Source organism: Dreissena polymorpha, chromosome 11 (assembly GCF_020536995.1).
Source record: "Dreissena polymorpha isolate Duluth1 chromosome 11, UMN_Dpol_1.0, whole genome shotgun sequence".
NCBI lineage: Eukaryota > Metazoa > Mollusca > Bivalvia > Myida > Dreissenidae > Dreissena > Dreissena polymorpha.
Window position 1 is genome coordinate 9,186,587 of NC_068365.1, and position 24,694 is coordinate 9,211,280.

At 33.7% G+C, this 24,694-nt stretch overlaps 2 protein-coding genes and 1 long non-coding RNA gene across 6 annotated transcripts in view; 2 read left to right on the forward strand and 1 right to left on the reverse strand.

The window, feature by feature from the left end:
* LOC127850361 (uncharacterized) overlaps positions 1-24,694 on the reverse strand; it is a 154,912-nt gene that overhangs the window by 41,169 nt on the left and 89,049 nt on the right. The gene's annotated exons all lie outside the window — the stretch shown is intronic.
* Positions 6,032-8,602, forward strand: LOC127850362 (uncharacterized). Its single transcript, XR_008035233.1, has 3 exons — positions 6,032-6,466; positions 6,805-6,943; positions 7,685-8,602. It is a non-coding gene; the product is annotated as an uncharacterized LOC127850362 (long non-coding RNA).
* On the forward strand, positions 13,153-22,981 carry LOC127850360 (uncharacterized). Of its 3 annotated transcripts, none has more exons than XM_052383337.1 (5): positions 13,153-13,360; positions 15,133-15,785; positions 16,374-16,532; positions 16,685-16,862; positions 17,674-22,981. In XM_052383337.1, exons 2-5 carry the CDS (start codon positions 15,213-15,215, stop codon positions 21,489-21,491), a joined length of 4,728 nt encoding a protein of 1,575 aa, XP_052239297.1. In that variant the 5' UTR covers positions 13,153-13,360; positions 15,133-15,212; the 3' UTR covers positions 21,492-22,981. The 3 variants fall into 3 exon arrangements, with proteins under 3 accessions (XP_052239297.1, XP_052239295.1, XP_052239296.1); XM_052383335.1 differs by lacking the exon at positions 13,153-13,360 and adding an exon at positions 13,372-13,556; XM_052383336.1 differs by lacking the exon at positions 13,153-13,360 and adding an exon at positions 13,987-14,078.

A 24,694-nucleotide genomic window follows, 5' to 3' on the forward strand; every position in this document is an offset into this window, starting at 1 on the left:
ATCGATATGTCGATTTATCCGCGTCATACGAAAATGGGTCTTTATCCAAAGGCGAATGCGCAGGCTCGTCTGAACTCATATGACATAAGACCCGTTTTCGCAATACGCGGCTCAGTTTTTAACGCACGTCCAGTAACATAACAACAGTACTCGCATATATGAAAAAGAAAAGTCTTGATAACAATTACAATGATTATGCAAACTAAAAACAAGTTGGAATCATTCATGTTATCTGAGTTCAACTCTAAAAATACTTTTGTTTTATTTAGAAGCAAAACTAATATATAAGCACGAAAAATAGGCTTTTAAATGCGGACACACAATAGACATGAATTAAGATACAGAAAATATTGAAAATTGACTAACAACACACGTAATAAAAACCTTATGAATAAGACCACTTCTCGTTTTCTTCTGTCCGTATTGTTCAACATGTATTAAATTACGTTTGTCTTTGACATAAAGGTTTTATCATAATACATAACACAATAACATAATATAATACAATTTCAGAGTTGTGCCCATGATACATAACATCATTCATGTCATCTGAGTTAAACTCTAAAAATACTTATGTTTTGTTTTCTTTGAAACAAAACTAATATAAAAACACGAAAATAGAGAATACTAGGTCGGTGCCGAATAAAGCGAAGTTTATTTTGCGAGGCTTAGAAAATCTGAACCACGAGCCTTGGCGAGTGGTTCAGATTTTCGGGCCGAGCAAAAATAAACTTCGCTTTATTCGGCACCGACCTAGTTTTCGATTTATCCCATCAATTTTCTAAGTCGTCAATTATTTCTTTAAAAATAGAATAGGAAAATAAAACTTCTATACCGGTACATGGAAAATCCCAAAGTTATTTTAAGCAAACATTGTTTTATTATTTTATTCGTCCCGAGCTTATATATAACAAAAAGATCAGTCACTAACCCGATTTTCTATTTATCATACCTCTACGTCCCCGATTTGTAAGAAATAATAATAAAAAATACTAAACAACTGCAGCTTTATCGGGAAATAATATGACTTTTGTCGTTTGACGTGTTAATAATGACGTCATGAGTACGCGCACTTAATATGTAAGCAATGTTTTTCGCTGTTTGTGTTGCATTTAGTGTTTAAAATATATTACATCTTGGTATCAAATTGTTTGTTTTGTTGAATCTGATTCGATTTTACTAAAATGATTACTTAATAGTTGATTCCGAGTAATATGACTAAGAGTCCGCCGCGCGTGACAGCTAGCTATATTTCAGCATTGCCGAAATAAAGGAAAATATATTCCACAGTGGTTTATTTCGACAATGCACGTCTAATAATGGGATAAATAGAGAATACTAGGTCGGCACCGACCTAGTATTCGATTTATCCCATCAATTTTCTTAGTCGTAAATTATTTCTTTGAAAATAGAATAGGAAAATCGAATTAGACGGAAAATCCCAAAGATATTTTAAGCAAACATTGTTTCATTATTTTAATCGTGTCGAGCCTAATACATTACAAAAAAATCAGTAACTAACCTGTTTTTCTGTTTATCATACCTCTACGTCCCCGATTTTTAAGAAATAATGGAAAAAATGACACTAACTAAACAACTGCATCTATAGCGTGAAACAACATGCATTGTGTCGTATGACGTGTTGATAATGACGTCACGAGTACGCGCACTTAATATTTGTAAATAATGTTTATTTGCTTTTTGAGTTGCATTATGTGCTAAAAATAAATTACATCTTGGTATCAAATTGTTTGTTTTGTTGAATCTGATTCGATTTTACTAAAAATGATAACTTTATAGTTGATTCCGAGTAATATGAACATTCTTCGCCGCGCGTGACAGCTATATTTCAGCACTGCTAAAATAGAGGAAAATTTATTCCACAGTGGTTTATTTCTACAATGCACGTCTGATGATGGGATAAAATAGGTTTTTCAATGCGGACACACAATAGACATGAAGTAAGATACAAAAATATTGTAAATTGACTAACAACACACGTAATAAAAACCTTATGAATAAGACCACTTCTCGTTTTCTTTTGTCCGTATTGTTCAACATGTTTTAAATTACGTTTGTCTTTGACATATTGGTTATATCATAATATATAACACAATAACATAATATAATACAAAAACATAATATAATACAATTTCAAAAGTGTCTTATTTTTCTTTTTTTAATATAATATCATACATAGGTGTGTATCGCCTGTAAAAGATGGAAAAGGTAACAAGTTAATTTCCTAATAATGTTATCATTATTTGAAGACATGAAATTGTAAAAATCGGTTAATGTCTCTCCAGATTAGTATATAAATTTTTAATATTACAATACTTATCACAATGAAAAAAAGCGTGGTATTCACAATCAATTATTTCACTATCGCCATTTGAACAATTTGTACATAAACGTGATTCAAATGGTAAGTTTAAATGTCTATATAAACTATCATGTGCTTGGCAGCATCTGTTCAAAAACATCTTTACGGTTCTATTTATATCCAACTCTACATCTCTCAAAACGTGTTAATAAGTGTTATGTTGTGAGTGTTTACACATTTAACAATCAAAAATGTATATTCTATATTCGATTTCTTGGCATGTTATCTCGGCTTTAAGCAAACCGTTTTTACATACGGTACTTGGCTGTTATTCTACGATAGTTTACGCCATTTACCGTTTTAAAATGCTGTTTCAGCAAAGCAATATTAGCCTCAACCGTATTGCGTTTTTTTTTGCCTGAAATAGTTTTCCAGAAAACTCTGGGGTTTGTGTTTTTCGGGGATTAAATTTATTTAGCTGGTAGCCTTCTTGAATAGAACATTACGGGCAAAATAATCAGCACATAATGTGCATCCAACTTGCAAACTAATTGCAAAATACTCGGTACACATATTGCATTCAGAAAGATATAAAACAGTTATACACATTTTCTAATGGGGCTAGAAACAAAGAATCTAAAAGTCAATGGCCTAATTGTCATTTTGACCTTTTATTTTGGACAGAAGGCCATACCTCAAATAAACGTGGTTCAATATGTCTTATTATCAATTATCTACAGAATATATAATTATGATAAATCATAATATTTGCAAGCTTTGGCAAAATTGAATAAAAATTGAAGTTTCTATCACACCACTACCGCATTGGTTTTACATTTATTTTCGGACGGAGCATACATTTTGGAGGTACCATGGTAAAATATTACGTAACCGACACACTTATCAACACATACTGTGCAGCCGAACTGCGAAATAGTCAGTGTAAATGGTCTTACAGACAAACGCAACAAAACACAAATTACCAATCGTTGAGGAAGCAATGGCAGCGGCCTCAAAGTATTTTTCCCCATTAGTTTCGCAAACAAAATGGGGCAAGTAAACACGATTCTATATGGCTTGTACTTGATGATATAGATAAACAATATTGCTTAACAATATGAACGATTTTGGTTGATATCAATTAGAAATAACACATCACATCGAAACGAAAAAATAATGACATTTTACAGACGATTGATTTATTTGGGGGTTACCCAATTAAAAAATTACTTTACTCACCAAAAATGCTACACCATCAACTGTGCAGACAAACTGAAAAATACAAAAAATAACCGGTAAATATGTGAGAAAACATGAATTCACCCTTGTGGTGAGGGTGGAGGAAAAAACCTGGTAAGCTTGCGGTCAAAGTTTTAAATTAAAAAAATAATTCTTTATAGTGTTGATAATATTATTGTCTTCACTGTGCCTTTGATTATCACGAATACTGACCAGGGGGTAGAATACAATTAATTAATGCGTAGATGATGCAAATTAAAGCGACATTTGTGAACATTTTTACTCATAGAATAGTGGTCTTACTTCTGTGTTAGATATTGCCTTAAGTGAAACGTTAAATAGCTATATTTAAATAAAGGCATTTTACATAAACGTCGTGCACTACAACATGTGTGTACCCGATAAACAAGCGTTCATTACTTGGGAATCCATCATGATGCTAAAAATAGCTTTCCACTGTACGAGGTCTTATTTTTAGAGCATCACACGGTAAAACGGTATCTCGTCAGTTAAAGGTGTTCAGTTAAATCATCGCAATAGTATTTGAATTGATTTCAAAAGGCTTATGTGATCCTAAAATAGACAAGGCGTCTGTTCCTTATTACATCTGGAAGGCATTTGCTCAATAGCAAATTATAAATATTACGAACATTTTATATGAAAGTGACCTTTCTCGGATTGCTCTGAAGACTATGGAGAAAAAAACTCACTTATAGCTCTACCTCGGTACAAACAACGCTGCTGCATTATCATATGCACTGATGGTAGTTTCAATAATTAAAAAAAAACGGTTGATATGGTATGTGACATCGAAACAACGATAAATGTGACAGCCTTGTTTGTACCAACATGTAGGAGTGTTTTTTGCTGAACACGAGACCTATTTCGATTTCAATTATTGTTTGCGGCTCAGGACTTGTTTAAGCTCGTTGGTTTCAGCGCATAAAATGGCTCTTAAAACACCGTCGGTGATACAACGTCTGAACATATATCCATCGTATAAATTAAAATATGATTGTGCAACAATCTCAAAAATGTAGTATGTTATATTGGGACACACATCTAATGTGATAACCGTCCACTACTCGTCTTTACGGTAGGCGATTGTCATTTGACTGCTGTTTCGGAATAGCTTCAGCTGGGGTACAAGGATACATACACTCTGAAATAAAACTATAACATATTCGTTCTCATCATTTTCCATTTTGATTTTTTAAGATTGATGTCACCGATTGCACGTTTCCTTAATCCATTGTTTATAATCTCTTCTGAACAAAATATATCAGTTGTGTCAATCAATATTAAGCGTCCCTTCTTCTTTTACTGAAAACCACTGAATATTACTTTTTAAGACATTCTTTGCATTTTTATGTTCCCCAGTCTATACTCGGGGACATATTGTTATTGCCCTGTCAGTTGGTTTGTTAGTTTGTTTGCATCAATTTTTAACATTGGCCATAACTTTTGCAATATTGAAGATAGCAACTTGATATTGCATGTGTATCTCATACAGCTGCACATTTTAAGTGGTGAAAGGTCAAGTTAAACCTTCAAGGTCAAAGGTCATATATATATTGGGGGGACATAGTGTTTCACAAACACAGCTTGTTTAATTTTGATTGTCGCTTGTATTATTTATTTAAATGAAATACTTGTTGTATACTAGTATTTCTGACATTGCATTAGTATTTATGATATTTAAATAGTAGACTCGATTGCTAAATAGGGACGACATGTTTATTGGTTATAGTTCGAGCCACACGCAGGTCGAAATGTGTTTTTGTAACATTCGTAAAACTTTACGTACTAAACTATATACCGGTTGTATGGAACATCCCGATAATAATGTATAAATAGCGAAGATATGTGAGTTACACTTTCGGTACCTCCGTACGCCGATTACAATGCTGGATTGGTTACGGCAACGTGGTGTAGTATTTGGCACGGGGAAATAAAACCTAAAATAACTTATACATTATTTTTTCCATTATTTAGCAGAGATAAAGGCTTCTGCCTCCGAGAAACGTTTATAAAATGATGAAAAATTCCCAACAAATTAGCACGGAAAATGATTTCCCGTTTCATATTTTTATTTGTGTCCGTATATATTTTTAAGTTTTACAGATCAAAAGTAACAAATTCTCAAGAAACACAATTATTAGACATTCAGAGTGTCTCGTTCTAACCCAAAAGAGCGTGTGTTGACAACTGTTAAATTATACTTTTGTAGCACTTGAAAATAACAAGAAAACTTATTTGAACACGTTAATTGCAAACCGGATCCATTGAATGGGATGCTTATTGTACGCATATAAGGTACTGGGGACCGTTTCAATAAGCTCTCGTAAGTATGTTACGACTCGTAAACCAGTTGCGATTATCGCAACTTGCCATTTTGCGTTTCAATAAACTTTCGCAACTTACGATATCGTAGAATTCTCTCGTAAGTCTACGAGACGTAAGAAGCCGTCGTAGTTACGTCGAAAACAAAATGGACACCGCGTATGTTGTGCATTTAGACGCCGAATAAGAAGCTTTTGGCTCCGTCTTTTTATCGACGACAATACAGAGGAAGTAAACATGTTGTTTTTTATCCCTTGATTACTTTCTGCAAAATATTTAACGTTGGAATCAATATATCAGTTACTGCCCTTTGTTTATATTCGATAAGGATGAATAAATCAAAATAAATTGCAATTTATCATACGTGAAAACCCTATGTGTTTATTATGTGTGTGATTCAATTATATTGTTCAACAGCAGTTGAAGTATATGCGCTTTGCGCCGCTCGAATTATTGTGCAATGATTAATTTTGCTGTAAGCTTTTATCCATTGCAATTTGCATGTGATTTCGGAAGTTTTTTTGTTCGGATAAGTACTCAATGGAGCCTTGTTTTTTATTGGTAAATGTTTGTTATCAACGCTATACAACTCGTTACAATCTATTCCTTTTCTTTGTATTATGTTTATTTAATATTCTGTCAGAACGATACATGCATTGCTAAATTATGTTGGATTGTAAAATGTGCCCAGTTAGGCAACTGTTAGCCTACATGTGTATCAAACCTTCAACCACAAAACACCAAAGTGATGATCATCATGAAATAACAAATCAGTTACTGAGTTATCAAAATATCTTGTTGTTCTTGAACACACATACACAACAGTAACATATTATAGTATTTTCATTACATTAGAAGACTAGTATTATTCACTTTTTCATATTGTACTACACCAACAGGTACTCATCACTGACATCAGTTAAAGATTTTTGGCCAAAGGAAACATCTATTCCAAGCTGGCAGATCTTCATGGAATCAGCAGATCATCTTTAGTTATTTGACATGCCTTCACGAGTTCAATCAGCAAACATATGATTGGTAAATGTCTTTATTTCTATAATCAATTACTCAATCATGATTTTAAACTGTTGTAGAAAAAATGTTATTTATTTAAAAACATCATGTCTTACATATAGGATCTGGCACGAGTTGTCATATCATACCATATTTCATTAAACGAGTTAAGGAATTTTGTAAGAAAACGAGCCTTTGGCGAGCTTACTAATGAATTTCCTGGACGAGTTAAATAAAATATGGTACATGTATGATATGACAACGAGTGTGAGATCTTTTTTTATCACATGCTTTTAAATGAGCAAATTAAATAAATATTAATGCAAACATAATGATAAATCCCAAATGTTGTTTACATTTCGTGGCATCAATTGACGTTGCAACGTCATTTTGGTGAAATAACAAAATGCGATTGGTCAATAAACGAAAACTAAGCCAATGAAAACGCTTAAAAAGTATATTACACATGTGTAACAGGGTATAGCATGTGATAAAATCTCATATAGATTTTGGGTCAAATAATTAGTTAAAATTATTTTTCATTTTACAGGGATGGTACAATCATAATTTATTTACTTTTCATCTTTTTTTATTCCTCATTTGTTTTTTTTATTTGATACATAAACTATATGTGAATAAAAAATCAATAGATGATGAAAACTTGAGCACAGTAAATAAATTAAAATTTAAACACAGTTAATCAAATCATGTATATAAATGCTTTATCATGTACTGTTAATTTTAAACACATGATACATTCCATAGGTTTCCAGTCCGTGTACAACAACAAACTTGCATGAAGGTTGGATTCTGCCACAAGGCCCGGGAGCAGTGGATGGGACTCTCATACCCATAATACTAAATACGTTATATTACACACATGCAGTTGAACACAGCGGGAACTCTTGAAGAAAAAAATGTGTATTTTTTTTATTCGAACTTAAATGTAAAATATATATTTAATTTTAGCTCGACTATACCTTGAATGATAAGCTGTGTATAAAATTATGGTAAACATGCAACATCCTTATATCACTGTTTCTATTACATATTTTCATTAAAAGCACTTATGTATTCAGGGTCATTATGTCATTGTGAGGTCACTGACCAAGTTGCTTATCTCTGACCTGCATTTAGCTTAATAATGCCCCTTTTGTACTTAAAATGTTCCACTTAAATTGTGTGTACAGCTACTCCATACTATATTTTCCACAGATAATCCTTCACATATGTCGTCAGATTTTTTTTAAATCATATAAATAATATTTCTTTGGGTCATTGTTATAACCACTACAAATATTTACTGTTGTTGCGAATAAAGTTGTTAAAACTGTTTAAACTCGATGTTGTGTTAGTGAATCTTTAAGAGAAGAAGCTTCTTGAATAATGTCACTTTAGCTTCTTACTTCACAATCTTTTTGTTCAACATGTAATTAAATACACTTTAAATTATAAAGTGGATTGCAATACAGAGAACGCAGAAGAAGCGCTTACATTTGTACTTAAAAAGAAATTTAAGAATGATGTTTGAAGTTGTCAGCATTTTCATGGTGAACATTTTGATTGTATGGCCCCAATGGAAAAAATAATTTGTTACTAATTTAAATTTTAGCAAACACCTAATAATGCTTTTAAGAATGAGTTATTTTGTTTCTAAAGTAAAAATATGTCCTAACCTAGAAAAGATACACTTTAAACATTTTATAAATTAAAAAGATGTACTTAAAACTCCACTGTCTAAGAAAAAGTGGATCATTTAAAAAAAAGAAAAAGAAAAATACACTTTCGAATTTAAAGAACATGAAAAAAGGCTTCATCTGTTTCTAATTAATTAATGCAATAAAGTGTACTCTTTAGAAAATGCAGAGATTCGCTTAAACAAGTGTAGATAAAATGCAATTTTTTAAGTGCATTTTGGTAAAAAGCACATTTCATTTTCAGAAGGGTTACTGCTGATGCAGATATTAGAAACAATGATATGACACAATTTGAGATTCCAGTATTTCTTCATTATTCTAGGAACACACTGTTATGTGAAGTTGGAATAAGACATCAATTTGAAAATAAACAGTGTTTTTTCAACACTGCAGTACATGCAGTTTAACCTGTTATTAATTTGTACAAAATATAAGTAAAATAGACACTATTGCATATATAATTGTATCATTTTAATTGATTTCACTGGGTGTTTAATTTGATTTTTCTTAAATCCTAAAAAAAATGAAACCCTGTGGATGTGTGCCTGCACACAGTTTAAAAATACAATGAAAATAATAAAAATACCATCACTGTTAAACATTAGAAAAGTACAAATAATACAAAAGTATACACAGTATTTAACAAAAATACATTCAGAGCATGAAATGAATTTGCATATGCAAGTATCTATTTTACTTATAATTTTGTCAAATAAATAAACACAATAGGAAAAAAGCACATTATAATTGTTGAAAATATGTTATATTCCAACTTCACATAGTGTCACTGTGTATAATTTAACATTACAGTTTTATATTGAACTGGATGGGTAGCTATATTTTGAAATAATAGTAATACAAAATGCATTTTGTCAACCATAAGTAAACCATTTTAGGACTACTGCTCATAAATAGGCGTTGGTACATGTATGTATATGAAAATGTAATTAATGCAAATTTAATACACTTGTGTGTACTTTTTCAGTTTTGTTTATTCCAAAAAGATAATTAAATTATTTGAAAATATACTTAAAACACAATTAAAATGCACTTATGGTTACCTACTTATTTTCTGATGAAGTGCATTTTTCACAAGGAGAAATAATTTTTTTAATACACAAAAATGAATGTATGCAGGAAACATGCAGGAAAAACAAGAAATGTGTTTTTCGGAAACACTATGTCACCTTCTGCGCCACTTTTATGCTCCCCCCAAAATTTTTTGGGGGAGCATATAGTCGCCGCTTCGTCTGTCCGTCCGTCCGTGTACAATTTTTGTCCGGGCTATTTCTCAGCAACTAATGACCGGAATTCAATGAAACTTTATGGGAAGCTTCACTACCAAGAGGAGATGTGCATATTATCAGCGGGTTCTGGTCGGATGATTTTTCACAGAGTTATGGCCCTTTGAAATTTTACATTAACTGTACATATAGTGCAATTCTTGTCCGGGCTATTTCTCAGCAACTAATGACCGGAATTCAATGAAACTTTATGGGAAGCTTCACTACCAAATGGAGATGTGCATATTATCAGAGGGTTCTGGTCGGATGATTTTTCACAGAGTTATGGCCCTTTGAAATTTTATATATAAATATTCTTGTTCCCCCAACTACTGTGCCCTCAAGACGTTTCCTTTTATCTGAATATATAGTGCAATATTGTGACAAAAACAACCTTTTGGGAGCATCACCTGTCTCCGACGGTTTCTTGTTTTTACCTTTGACCTTGAAGGATGACCTTGACCTTTCACCACTCAAAATGTGCAGCTCCATGAGAAACACATGCATGCCGAATATGAAGTTGCTATCTTCAATATTGCAAAAGTTATGGCAAAATGTTAAAGTTGGAGCAAACAAATCAACAGACAGACAGACCAACCGACAGAAAGGGCAAAAACAATATGCCCCCCACTATAGTGGTGGGGGACATAAAAATTATGTTAAAAGTATATTATTTTTCTGCATGTCAAGTTTATTTACATGATCATTAAACACAGACAAATATGGTGCAAATACCCTACATTTCATTTGTCAAGACCTTTTTTTGTTGGAGTTTAAAAGGCAACATAGTGACTGTTATTTAGGAACAGTTACTGAGGCTTGATTGGTCATTTACGGCTCGGGTACTACTTACATGTACCGCTGGTATTCTTAAGTATACTTACATGAACCCCGGGTACGGTAAATATACTAAAACATACCCGGGAATTTTAACGCTAAATTTGTAGTTGTCTGCTATTTTTTTATAAATTATGTTCACATTCATGTCAAATTTTCTGTACAATGGCCTCTATATTATCAAAACTCTTACTCAAAAAGCATGTTGATACAGTTTGTTTTTAAAGATTAGTTTGTTGAAGATAAGCAATATCGATTTAGGGTAATCGGTGACCCGGGGTACATTTAAGTATACTTAAGAGTACCCAAGGTACATGTAAGAAGTAACCGAGCCGACAATGTCCAATCAAGCGTTACTGAGAGAGTTGGATGTGCATGGAGATAAACCATGTTTTATGAAGCAAAAAAATGAGTAACACATATTGTAACTGTTTTAATATGTAACTACATGTATTACAGAATCATCAATGATAATATGCACTTTTGAATAAATTAAAGCTTGTCAGATTTTTTTTAAGGTCACAGTGACCTTAGACCTTGTTACCCAAAAATGGGTGTGGCATGTAGAACTCATCAAGGTACATCTACATATGAAGTTAAAAAGTTGCAGGTGGAAGCACTTTGATTTTGCTCTTGATTTTAGAGCAAAATGTCAAAGTTTTAGCACGATGCGGAAGGCAGACGGCGGGCGACACGCTGGCTATGACAATACCTTGGGTAAAAAGGTTGCCCTGGAATATTACATAATTATAGTGTCTGTCTAGCTACTTTTATCAGAAGGTCCCACTTTGATCCCCACTGGCAATGAGGGAGGGTCCTCAAGATCATCTCTGAAGACACAAAGTATTGGTTCTACTCGGGAAATAGACTCCAGTGTCTTGATAAGCATCATACTTTTTCAGGAATCAAGCTTTAATACAAAGAGTTAAATAAATATTTATATGTGAAAGTGTATGATATTAATGTGAAAATACTGAGCAAAAGCCGGGGATTGAATCCACGACCTCCAGAGTGGTAGTCAGACACTAACCGCGTCGCTAAAGAGCTAGCCCAACAGCCTTAGTGACCTTATTTCACTACACTCCTCCCCCTTTTAATGTTTCAAGGCCCAGACACGCTCGCTACAGCATGTCTTGCATCTGCATGGCCCTCCCAGAAACCATTAAACAGCTCAGACCCAGTCCCGCATTCACAGTTCGTTTTTTGTCTCGTCGCCATTAATGTGAAAATACTGAGCTCAAGCCGGGCATAGAACCCACGACCTCCAGAGTGGTAGTCAGACACTTTAACCGCGTCGCTAAAGAGTTAGCCCAACAGCAAGGCTGTTGGAAGTGACCTTATTTCACTACAATATGTTAGTAAAATAAACACTGCACAATTATTTATTTTACCTGTATACAAGTACCATTCCAATCTTGGCAGATAGTGAACTACTTTAAAAGCACCATAACTATGAAACACTTATATAAGGCATATCGCAGTGTTCCACAGAAATGATGCTGTTGATAATTCAGCATGATGATTAGACATTTCTAAATTCCATTTCCACTAACGTCAACGACGTTAGTAACAATTCCAGTGAGTTCATGGACTTTGCACACAGTGAAAAACAACACTATTCCACTGTAGCACGGTACAAAAGATTGATTTATGCAATAAATCGTCTATTGATCCCGTGTGAGCCATCTCGCTCTCTGTTCAACGTTTGTTATATGTGCTTTTTCTCAAATATTCGCAACACATTACGAAAACAACACGGTGTTAACACCCTACCGGATGTTGACAGTTTGAATATAACCCCAAAGAAAACCGAATGTACAATAAAGAAATCGTAGATTGCGAGAGCGATTTACGAGGACATTTACGAGGGGGTTATTGAAACGGTTTACGAGAATCGTAAATCCAATCGCAACTACCCGAGTTACGATATCGTTATATTTACGATACGATATCCTATTGAAACGGTCCACAGATCTGTAAAATTGCAAGTCTTACATTGGTATTGATTATACAGTTTTTAGAGCCCCTTATGCTAGTTTTAGAGTGGTGATTTTGCTATGTCCGAACGAATACTATCAACGAATGCCATATCACAACTCGTTGTGCAAATGAGAATCGATAGAGTTATTTCTGTACAGATAATGTGTTGACCATGTTTCGAATGCATTAAACTGTACATTTGTATAAACTTGTTTTCTTATCAAATAATACATAGATGGTAGGAAAGATCAAATGAAATTAATTTACCAAACTATTCGAAAATCGATGCAATACAATCAAAATACTTTATCAAAAATGTGTATTTCTTAAAAAGATATCAATATCAGTGAAAATATTAATACCAATATATGGGTTTGTCAACTTCAACGAAATATCCATCCACACTTTTGATATCGCCCGTTACCTCTACAAAAAGAAGACGTGTAGATAATTTAACATTTGAAGCAAATTTAGTTAAGACCTACCTTTCTATAATGTATTAACCGGAAATGTGTAACATACCTATGTCTCGATTTATAATGGATATGTCTATGTTTTAACAAGCCAGAGAGATAAACACGTTTTAGTGTTTCACATATATGTGATCAGTACGACGGCGCGGTTATGACGAATCACATACCTGGGTCAGACATGTTTCATACTTTAAACTTATTTTTATTTAAGGTTGAACGTTGGACTAGGGAGTACCAATATTACAGTTGTATAATGTTTGTTAAGTTCTAATAACTTACTACATTTAGTTGTATTGTGTAGTTGTCGCGTTCAAATTCGGATAAAACAACATTGTTGTGAACAATTATTAATAACCAATAGATTACGGTATGTATACATGTTTTATATTTTGCCAAACGCATGTATGTTTTGTGCTACTTCTGCTAATAAACTTAAACTGTTAATATTTTATGTAGTAAAAAGGTATTAGGCGATTTCATCAACCTATGTATCGAAAGCTAGAGTCTCTTGTGCCAAGTTATAGCCTCAAAAGATACATAATTTGATCTACAATATACTCGTGTAGGTAAATACATAATATGTAGGGATTATTTATTTTGTTAGTTTATTATACAAAAGTGTTTGGATTATACCTAGAATGTTAAGCAAATAATTAAAAAAAACGTAATAATGTGTCATTTGTGGTATCAAAAGTCTCGTATTGTGTATTATTTTGACACAATTTGGGAAACCCGTCATGTAAAAGGGTATTTTTAGTACTGGGAAAACCGATTTAAAGGTATATTTAGCCTTTTAACAGGGAATCACCAAGTGTTTTCCACCACTTATAAAATACAAACACGTTGTAAATGTATTTTTTCAGGGCGGCAAGTAGGATAATACAATACAGTATGCAAGTGTTATTGTTTTTTTAAGTTTATGAACATAAAATGTCTTTCTATGCTTCTTCAGAATTGTTGATTTATACTATATTAATAGCGTCAATGTTTGCTGAGATAATGATATAGTAGGCCTATTTCTGAATTACATTATATAACAATAATTTACAGACAAACGATAGCGTTGAAATACAATTTATACGTATAAAGCTACTACTACTACGCTGAACATAATATAACAGTTGTACTGCATGGTCTTGTATATAAACATGTTTTTGTTTGCATGAAAGCAGTTTTACTTATAATAAGCGAATCATGAACACATATTTTTATTTTATTTGTTGCTTTTGTAAAATTTATTCAAAACCAACATCATTACCGCGCACGTTTTTATACGCGAAACTAACCATATTTCTGTGAAACAATAGATTGATCACGCTTTTTGTTACTTGATATTATAGACAGAGTTTGTTATCGTCTTTATTTATAGATTAGGGGAAACCCAATCACAGTGATATCGGTCATAGAATGGGTCAACGTTGTTTGTACCTTTAAATTAATTGATAAATTCAAAGTCTTTCGCAATCCGGAACACACATACCAACATATTCAATCTTTCGCAAGTGGTTAATGCGTCCAAAATATCATCCGAATAACCTTATATAACAAATACGATTTGAAATGACTTATGACCTGTGTACATATTTTAATACGAACCTCTAATTATTTTATTTTATCATATTTTACTATTTGTTTTCTCATAAAAGTTTTCTCCGTGCAATACATATATGTAAATTTAACGCATTACATTAAAACGGTTCAATATGAAAAGTAGAGTTTCGCTTGTTAAACAGTAAACAACAACAAACAATATACAATATATCAATCAACGTCAAAACTACTATAAAAAGAACAATTACAAACAAAATTGTTTCAAGTTGTATGCATAAAACCTGATCGAATAATTGGATTTCGTGACATAAATAAAAACAAATGTGTGACGAGTGTAAATGAAAACTCATTAAATTTTTTTTCTCAATTATATGTATTTCTCTTACTTACAGACCAGAGTTTTGTTTGAAGACGAAGATACGTATTATAAAACAGCTTCGTATTTGCTTCGCGTTACATGTAAATACAAGACATGGCGAGTCTAGCCGATGTACTCTCGGAGAAGGAAAGGACGAACTGGTTGAAGGCATGGCTGGCACTTGACATTGCAAAGTCTGGATTGCAGAAATTCGTACAAACAGAGGCTCAGAATTTCCACACAAGTATTTTCAGCCCAATCTGGTCAAGTATGCAGGCACCAGCATCGTGCATTGGCTGTAATACTGCCAATTTGTTAAAATGCCCAACACCTGGCGTGTGCAATAAACGCCGACCCAATTCGTTTTGTACTGCCATACACGACACAGTAGAAAATCAAACGCGAGCGTGTCCTTTGAATATATGTGATCAGGTTCGGGTCGAAATAGAAAAGTACCACCGATACAACAGGCCGTCATGGAAGTGTACATCGGCAAATCAATGGGCTTCAAATCCGTGGGAAATTGCAAAAAGCTATTTTCCACCAGATGGATATGAGCGTATAAGGTCTATTCAAGAGACTGATTTCAACGGAATGATTAGTTTTATGTTGAATTGCTCGCACTTTGACAGATTGTTTTCATTTACCATAGCGACAGCACCAAACCCTCCATGTCTCCTTACAAAGGTAAATTAGAAATGTGCGGATATGCATCATTCTTTTAATGAGATTTTTTATGGAAGTGTAGTTTTACTTTAATCATTTACTTAAAGGCTCATTTGATGCATTGTGTTCATATGTTTCTGAATAAAGTAACATCGTGCCCTGTTTTGTCAATACTATCCGTTCAAAATTTATATTTTAACTGAAGTTAGTTAGTTTATGTCTTATTAATATCATTATTTGTGTCTTCAAATTAACAATAAGTGAACTACATGGATGCGTCAAGATTAGAATCCAGATATAAATTACTGTACAATTGGTCATTATATTTTTATTTTATACCTTGCATAAATACTATTGTTAATTGCATATCTTAAATTAAATGCATTAAATTTGCATGGTTCTACAGATTATTGTTTTGCCATTAAAGACCGATCACCAAGCTTTGTTCAGTTGAGTGTAGCCTTTCGATTATCTTATTACTTCAATCTCTGCTATTTACGTAGGTGTAGATGCATTTGAAAAATACTTCGGCGCCTGATTTGACATCTGATAATCGTGATAAAGAAATTATACTTTTGATTATAATACATGTTTATTTAATGTTTATAGGCTCGATTTATTTGCAAAAATGTTCGTCATTCATCCGAGTTTAAACTCACAGACGCTGAACTGCATGACCACTGCACAACACTCGCAGATATTTTGAATGATCCATATTGCCTAGCTCAAGATCAACATGCACAAGAGGCGTTGAGAAAACTGACAATGGTAATCATACACAAATAAATTCACGGTTTACATAAAAAAGCCAATAAGAAATAAAAACAATTATTTTTTGTTGGTACCAGTATCATATTTCGTAGTATAGCGTTCTTCGAACCGTTCGTTATCATGTTATGCATTTCGGTTATCTTTTTCAGCTGCAACTCGAAACGTTACAGATCCCGGAAATGATCCGTTTACTAGAACATTCCACTACTCAGAAATGTGAACTGTTAACATTAAATGCAGTGAACGAAATTAAGGCTTATGTAGAGAACATTAAGAGAGAATTAGAGACTCCGACTAAAAAGAAAAGTTACATTCAAGATTGTGAAGGTGTGTATAATATTGTTTCTTAATAAACAAAATACTCGCTTAAAGAATACAGGAGATCGTTCCAATGTGTTTTACATGTTTGCGATTGTCCTACGATTTTAATACAACTGTTAAATCACACAAAACCAACAACCACACATAATTTAACTTGTTATTCTTGAATTAAATTAAAGCGAAGTCCCTTTTTTGATTTAATTGCAGTTTTATTTGAATTAAGATGGCACGTTGTTTAGCTTTATCTAAATATAAATATTTGTGAGGTTGTGGTGCCCCTAAACCAGTTTAAATACCAATTCTATGTTTTGATTAGATCGTTTCAAAGCGGTGAGGACGTGTTTATTCGTTGGTGTTAAGTTTCGTAATGTGTTTAAATTATTACAATTTTGGTCACTTGCCTAAAATAAAAGACCTTTAATTGATGTTAAGAATTGTCTCCCTTGTTTTGTTTCAATTGAGGGGGGGGGGGAGTCACCAGCTGAGAACGGTAAACGCAATACAGTGCTGTTCCTTAACGGTTTGAATGTCCCTAATCGCAGTATTGGCCCTGATGTATTTCTATGAATCTTATGAATATAAATTCATTTCCGATACCTATGTAGGTATCATCGCAATGATAACAGCAATACACGTCGAACGTTTACATTTGATTAAAATTAATATTTCACACGTTGAAATTAATACCATTTCAAGTTTATTTCTAATTCAATTATTTTACAAAAATAAATACATGGGTTCCAATTATCTTGTTTAGTTTAAGTTGGTAAACTTGGTGTTTCATATATATTTTAATGGCTATGTATTATTGTTTCAGCGCTTAAACAAAGAATAACGAAGTATTACAACACACATTTATGGCACACACCATTATCTGTATTAAAGCCGCTCCAAGATATACCGTTGATGGATATATATGTTCCGCCAAAGATATTAAAACTTGAAAATGTAAATGACCAATCACAAACAGACGGCATGCAGCTTAAAACGTATAAAGATATTCTAAAGAGGGACACACGCAATCGTCCTATCTTCTTAAGGGGGGATCCTGGGACAGGCAAATCAACATTCGCAGCTAAGCTAGTTTTAGACTGGTGTTATGTTTCGTCCAATTTGGAACCGACTCCTGACAAAGAAACACTTTTTGGTGATCTACACACACTTCATGAATATGATTTCCTTTTTCTGGTGACACTAAGAGATTCGCCGGATCAGCGAGAAGTAATGCATATGATTAAAGAGCAGATTATTGACAATATATATGCAGACATGGACCAGGCTAAAGTGTACGAACTTCTTCAAGAAGTAATGCAAAAAGAGCGATGTCTATTAATTCAAGACGGTATAGATGAGTGGTGTCATTATAAAGGAAAACAATGCACGCCGTTGCTGCAAACCTGTTACGACCGCTGTACGGTGTTGATCACAACTCGTCCTTGGAAAATCGCAGAGTCTATAAAAGATTCAAACATTGGCATCTTACTTGAAATAAAAGGAATAAGCAATCCATATAGACTAGCTGAAAACATATTCGCATTGACGCATAGTAAACATGTGGAATGTTTGGAATTCAAAGCGTACATCAATACACATGCGCTAAAGGAATTTTTGCCCGTACCGATGATGCTCACAATAATTGCTTGCTTGTGGATAGACGGGGTTAGCTTAAACGGATCTTTGTGCAAAATCTTCAGTACTCTGCTTGAAAGCCTTCTGAAAAAAGTAACCCATGAACATGGGTTTTTTGATGATTCTCACCTAAATTGTTTCAAGGACACTTTGTTCATAAAACCGAATATTACATGTTTGAAGGCACTTGCTAAGGTGGCGTTTCATAGTATTTTTTCCTTTGAAAGGGAAAAGTCATTTGTGTTTAGTGAAAAGTTATTGTATCAGTATTTGTCGCATGAAACAGAAAAAGAAAACATACATCGTTTTGCGCTTCATGTCGGTATTTTAACTCAGCGAAGAAGTTCACCCTTTAAGAATACATCAGCAACTTTTTCATTTGTTCATAGAAGTATCCAAGAGTTTCTGGCTGCGATTTATATTGCTGACAATATGGGCGTCATCGATGGTGACTTGAGCGACTTTGTTACGAAGTCTGAGGACAATCATCAGTATTTAAGCGATGTGTTTAAATATCTTTGTGGACTAAATATCAATGCTGCAAACAATTTGTCGTGTGTTTTGTACAACCACGTCGCTAGAATTAGTACAAGTCAGCCTCATTTCTTCGAAAGTCGTACTTTTCAGAAGATATTGATATCAGGATATAAAGAAGCATTAGCAAACGGTTTTAAGCAAAGCCAAATCCACTTGAGAATAAGTCACATTTATTGTGATGTTTCAAGTTCATGCAAAGCTGACTTCGAAATAGTAACTCGTATCCTGGAGGCCAACATATCGAATTTGCGTTCCTGGTATATATTGGATGATACATTGCGTCCTTTCAAACGTTTCCCTGAAGAAACAAAAGATATTACGAAGGACGAAATAAACCGCAGGTATACGGTGCTTCAAGGTAAATATGAATTATTTGATCTTTCGCCGTTCGCTAATCTGGAAAGAATACACCTGATTGGGATAGTGAAATTGTTACCGAAGGCATTATGCAATCTGCCTAATCTGAAACACATTACAATACATACCTACGTTACGCAAATAGACTGTTTAGATTTGTCTGCAAGTCAGTGGCTGGAAACTGTTGACGTCGGCCACATAACAGTGGTACTTCCAACTATTCTACACGGAACAACTCTAAAATTCAGTGGTATTTGCGATCCTTTGAATTTGTCTTTGTGTCACAATCTGGAAACAGTCGAACTCAGTTCAGAAGTGAAATTAACACCGAATGCAATAAGTCCGCAGTGCAATATTAAGAATCTAAAAGTGCTTGGGTCATGTGACCGTTTGAATTTACCATATAATCATTATATACAAACACTACATATTAGTGATTGTGTAAGGTTGCTACCTGTTTCACTTCGGGGAAACATCAAACAAATTAAATTAAACTGTATTTGTAGCGGATTGGATCTTTCTTCGTGCATTAACCTACAAGATATTGAGCTGGGAACTAGAATTACATTAGCACCATTGTCCGTTTCACTGCTACCCCATGCAAAAAAACTAAAGTTGAATTGCACGTGTGACGAGTTAGACTTGCAGAACTGCTATAATCTAGAACAAATCGAACTCGGCGATAAAATAACGCTATCACCAGAAGCCCTTTGCGGAAGATTTAAACACTTAAAATTCAACGGAAAATGTTTTGGGTTAGATTTGAAATATTGCAACGATCTTGAAACAATTGAACTCGGTTATGACGTAAACTTGCTACCGGGGTCTTTCCCTTGTCGAATGAAGTCCATATCCCTCATATGCAAATGTGTCGCATTAGATTTATCATTGTGTGTTAGTCTTACCGACATAGCTATCGGGGAACGAGTAACATTGGAACCAACTGCGCTTAGTGAGAATGTCCAACATCTTGATTTACAAGGTGTATGTAGTGAATTAGATTTGTCAAAGTGTAACAAATTAAAAACAATATTTGCGGGCAGCGATATAACACTCACAACCAATTGTCTGACTAATTGCAAAGAGTTGACAGATCTCGTATTGCTTGGTACATATCGTGAATTAAATTTGTCATTACACACTAATTTAAATAAGCTTCAAACTACATTCAAAATGGAAAGTTTGTCACTAAAATGTAATTGCCAGTTTCGGAAAAATTACTCCGATACACTTGACGCTCTTCAGTTAAACCAAAACGACATACGTGGTCTCGGTGAAGATTGGTACTTCTTGCTTAATACCGTGCGTGATTTCAATGTACGAAGGATAAACATTACATCAAATAAGCAACGTACTGACTTGTTCAGTATAGAATTATTTCGAAAGAGCATGAAGGGTACAACGTCAAATGAGTCAAAAATAAAAGTTGTACAGATGGCATTGATCAGCATTGAAGTGTCAACATCATTCCTTCAACGTTTATTCAATTCGCTGTTGATCTGCACTCACAATGTGAATTTACAAATTGAACGTTGTCAAGTGTCCACACTCGACAATCAGAACCACTTCGTGGAAAAGCTTTGTATCAATATCTTCAATGGTTCATTTATAATAAACAATATGGATAATAAATTAATTGAAATGTATGAGCTTTTGCAAGGTAGATTTGGACAGATTAATGAGAACCCGGTATTACTAAGAAGTTTAGTTGATGAAATAACCCCCAATATTCAAATACCACATTCACGTATTCACCTTATTATCGTAAATAAACTATTATCGTCACAACAATTGCGCAAACTGGTATTTCATTTGTCAACTGTGGATTGCCCAATGGCCTGTCACCTGATGCTTTCATGTGATTTCGGTTCAGATGTCATGCATTTGCGAAAAGGTCAAATGGTGTCCATTGAATACGTGGGTATTCAGGCGTGGAAGTATGTGTATTCACTTCGAGCCGAAAGAACCATATATATTCGGACGCGACAAAGTTATGTTTCTCTAGTTGATGATAGTGATAATATGGAAGCGCTGGAGGACCCTTTTAACTTCTCTATGAAAGCGCTGGAGTGCCCTTCTAACTTATCTGTTAGAAATTGTGAGTTGTGCTGATGCATTACCACTCATTTTAAGCCTGGAGGACAAGGCGGACAGCGATTTGTCAGATGATGTAAGTCACAATCCCATCATCATTCATAGAGATATAAAGCCAGAAAATATGTTGCTGTCAAAGAGTTTTGACAATGCAAAACTTTGTAACATGGGACTTTCAAAAGTTAAAGTAATTAATACCATGAACATTACAATTGCAAATGCTAGAGAAATGCAGCCGGGTACCCCAGTTGATCAAGCTCCAGAGATACTTCTTTATGGTGGATCTGCAAAACAAAAAAAGTCAGACATTTGGAGTTTAAGTTGCACAAACATAGAATTGTACACTGAAAAAACTGTTTGGAACTCAGATCGTACATCGTGTGATGAAGACGAGGGAGATAACTATGTGCAAATAATCATTAACTGCATTGAAAGAAAGAAATTCCACATGGAGTTTCTAAAATGGAAATTATGCAACTATGTATCTCATCTCATTATGAAATGTCAAAGCGTCCATCTGCAATAGAATTTTGCAAGGTTCTCTCCTAAACATCACATCTGGTTACATTGCATCATTGCTAAGATTTCTTTGCTCTAATGTAACTTTTGATATATTCTGGTTATTCACAACCGATTAACTGAAAATGGCACTGAAATCACAAGAGTAAACATCAAGTATTAATCTGAAAAGTTTTTGTGTTACAAGAGTTACTGTTAGTTTTAGCAAATTACAGTTTATATGTCTAGATAGATAAATCTTTGTTTGAATGTTCTTATATCAAAGATAAATCTTTACTTGAATGTTCTTATATCACTTTTAAAATAAATGCTAACATTTTTGAAAAGAAATATGTCATGTTGAACTTTTTTAAAACCATTATGTTAACCATTTTGTTGTTGTTTTGTTTGAATGTTCTTATATCAAATATAAATCTTTGTTTGAATGTTCTTAAATCACTTTTAAAATAAATGTTAATATTATACCATCCTTCATGTAAAATCTTGTCAATTTGTACCTCGACTTTTCAAAACGTAAGGGGAGCTATTCCTCTCACCTAGGCGTTGACATTGGCATTACGCTCTGTCTAAGTGTTTGAACCTCCGAAGATGTTTTCTAAGTCACTTAAGATATTTCACACTTACTGATAAAAATGACCCCTTTTCATTGGCAAGAGTAAGTAACTCTGTCATGCATTTTATTAAAATTATGACCCTTTTTGTTCTTGAGAAAATATGTCCAGCTTTGCGTACTACATCAAATATTTTCAATTATTTTCAAATCCCTCAATATATTGTTGTAAGATTTTTCACATTTTGTTACCCATCATGACCCCTTAAACCTCTTAGCAAGTGTAGACTACTCTGTTAAGCTTAATGTTATGGTTGTTTTACAAATTGTATTTGATTAAATGCCACATGCTATGAAAATATTATATTCCTCAGCTTTGTACAAGTGTTGGCATTATCCTTTTAAATATCATTATAATGAAAATAAACTATGAAAATAAGGTGTATTAAAATTTCAAACTAAAATACTATAAGCATTTGCCCCTTTTGGACTTGGGGTTACGTTGGTGTGTTGATAATAACAAGTCTAAGTTACTATTCTACTTATTAATTAACACACAACAACTATATGAATCTACTTGATGAATGTGAGTATCAAAGTTAAGAGAGACTTATAAATCAAACTGCCACGCTGACGCGGGCACAGGCTGTTTATACTTAAATGCACTGTGGTTCATAGTAGACTGGCTACGCTTGACATGAGGTAGCTTTAACATAACACTTGAAAAATGTTGTCCAAGTTTGCGTACCATCTCAAATATCTTTATGGTCGTTTGATATATTGCCTTTAAATTCTGCACACATTTGATAACTATCATGGCCCCAATTCCCGTTCCGGCGTAGATAGGTTTGGCAAAATATTGGCAAAATTGACTGCCTTTTTAAATTAGAATGATTTTCTTTCACTACCTTAAAGCACTACAAAAAGCGGTACGTGCTGCCCATGGCAGCTCTTGTTAAGTTTCTTAATTTAGGAGAGCTAGTCAGGAAGTTACTGTTTAAGTTTAGCAGAGAATGATATTACCATCATCACGAGGAAAAAGTAACAAAAAGAAAATGTTTCGTATGCTAACAAAATTGTGGGGTGTCTCATAGCCAAAGCTTTTCTATATATATATTAAATTTGCTAGTGAACAATTGCAACGGTGGAATGAGTACCATAAAAATTAAGTTTTTTGGCATTTTAAGGCTCTTTTGGGCACTTTGTACTTAATATGCCCTTAGGCTAGAGAATCAAGGTGTTCGATTCATTTTATGATACAGTATGAACTTCATGGTGGTCGATGTTCTGCATTTATGTATTGATGCCCTGCATTTGCAAAAGTGGTCTTAACATAAAAGGTAAAGATCACCGTTAAGTGTTAGAAGTCACAAGTAGGCTGCCAGAACTCGGCACACAAGTACGAGGTAACTATTCACAAGTACCAAGTGAGAAGAAGGAAGTCACTAGTCAAAATTACAAAGTCAGAAGAAGGAAGTCAAATGTACCAAGTCAGAAGAAAGAAGTAGCAAGTACAAAGTCATAAGTACCAAGTCACAAGTCAGACTTTTGTGCCCTTAGTGATGCGACCGCATTATTGTTTAAATCAGCATTTTACTGTCATTCTGGAAAAGTTCAAACCGACCGTACCACGCATTTCCAGTACTGGCTAGTAAAAAGATGTGTAAATCAGTGTCAGCTTTTGTTCTTTCATATACTGGACTGAAGACAGAAATAAATTTGTTAAAAAAAGACTTTATCAAAATTTGCAAAATAGCAGTGGCATTATTACTAGTGTAGACCCATTCTTGCATATTGTAGACTATGTTTTCAGTGAACATATTTTAATAGCCAGATTGTAATCTACTGAATGGCAAAGTGTGTAAATGTAGTCCCTAATTAGTCTGCACATCTTAACAGACTTGGTCACAAAGTTCAAAGATCCAGCGTTTTTTTACTGAAACGTTAACAATAAAAATCGACCTTACTGAGCCTTGAATGAAGAAATCACTTTTGGCTTGCATGACATATTTGTTAAAATGGACAGCCAAATATAAGAATATACGTATGCCAATTACATAATGGACTGTAAAATACATATAACTAAAGTTGACATTATCAACAGAATCATCATCATGAATACAGTTATGATCGTCATCATTATAAACATTAT

Bases quoted from the DNA above. Each gene is read 5' to 3' on its own strand.
- LOC127850360 (XM_052383337.1), top strand. From the start codon at position 15,213: ATGGCGAGTCTAGCCGATGTACTCTCGGAGAAGGAAAGGACGAACTGG. The intron at 16,533-16,684 runs GTAATCATACAC...TATCTTTTTCAG, and splicing joins CGTTGAGAAAACTGACAATG to CTGCAACTCGAAACGTTACA. The intron at 16,863-17,673 runs GTGTGTATAATA...TTATTGTTTCAG, and splicing joins TTACATTCAAGATTGTGAAG to CGCTTAAACAAAGAATAACG.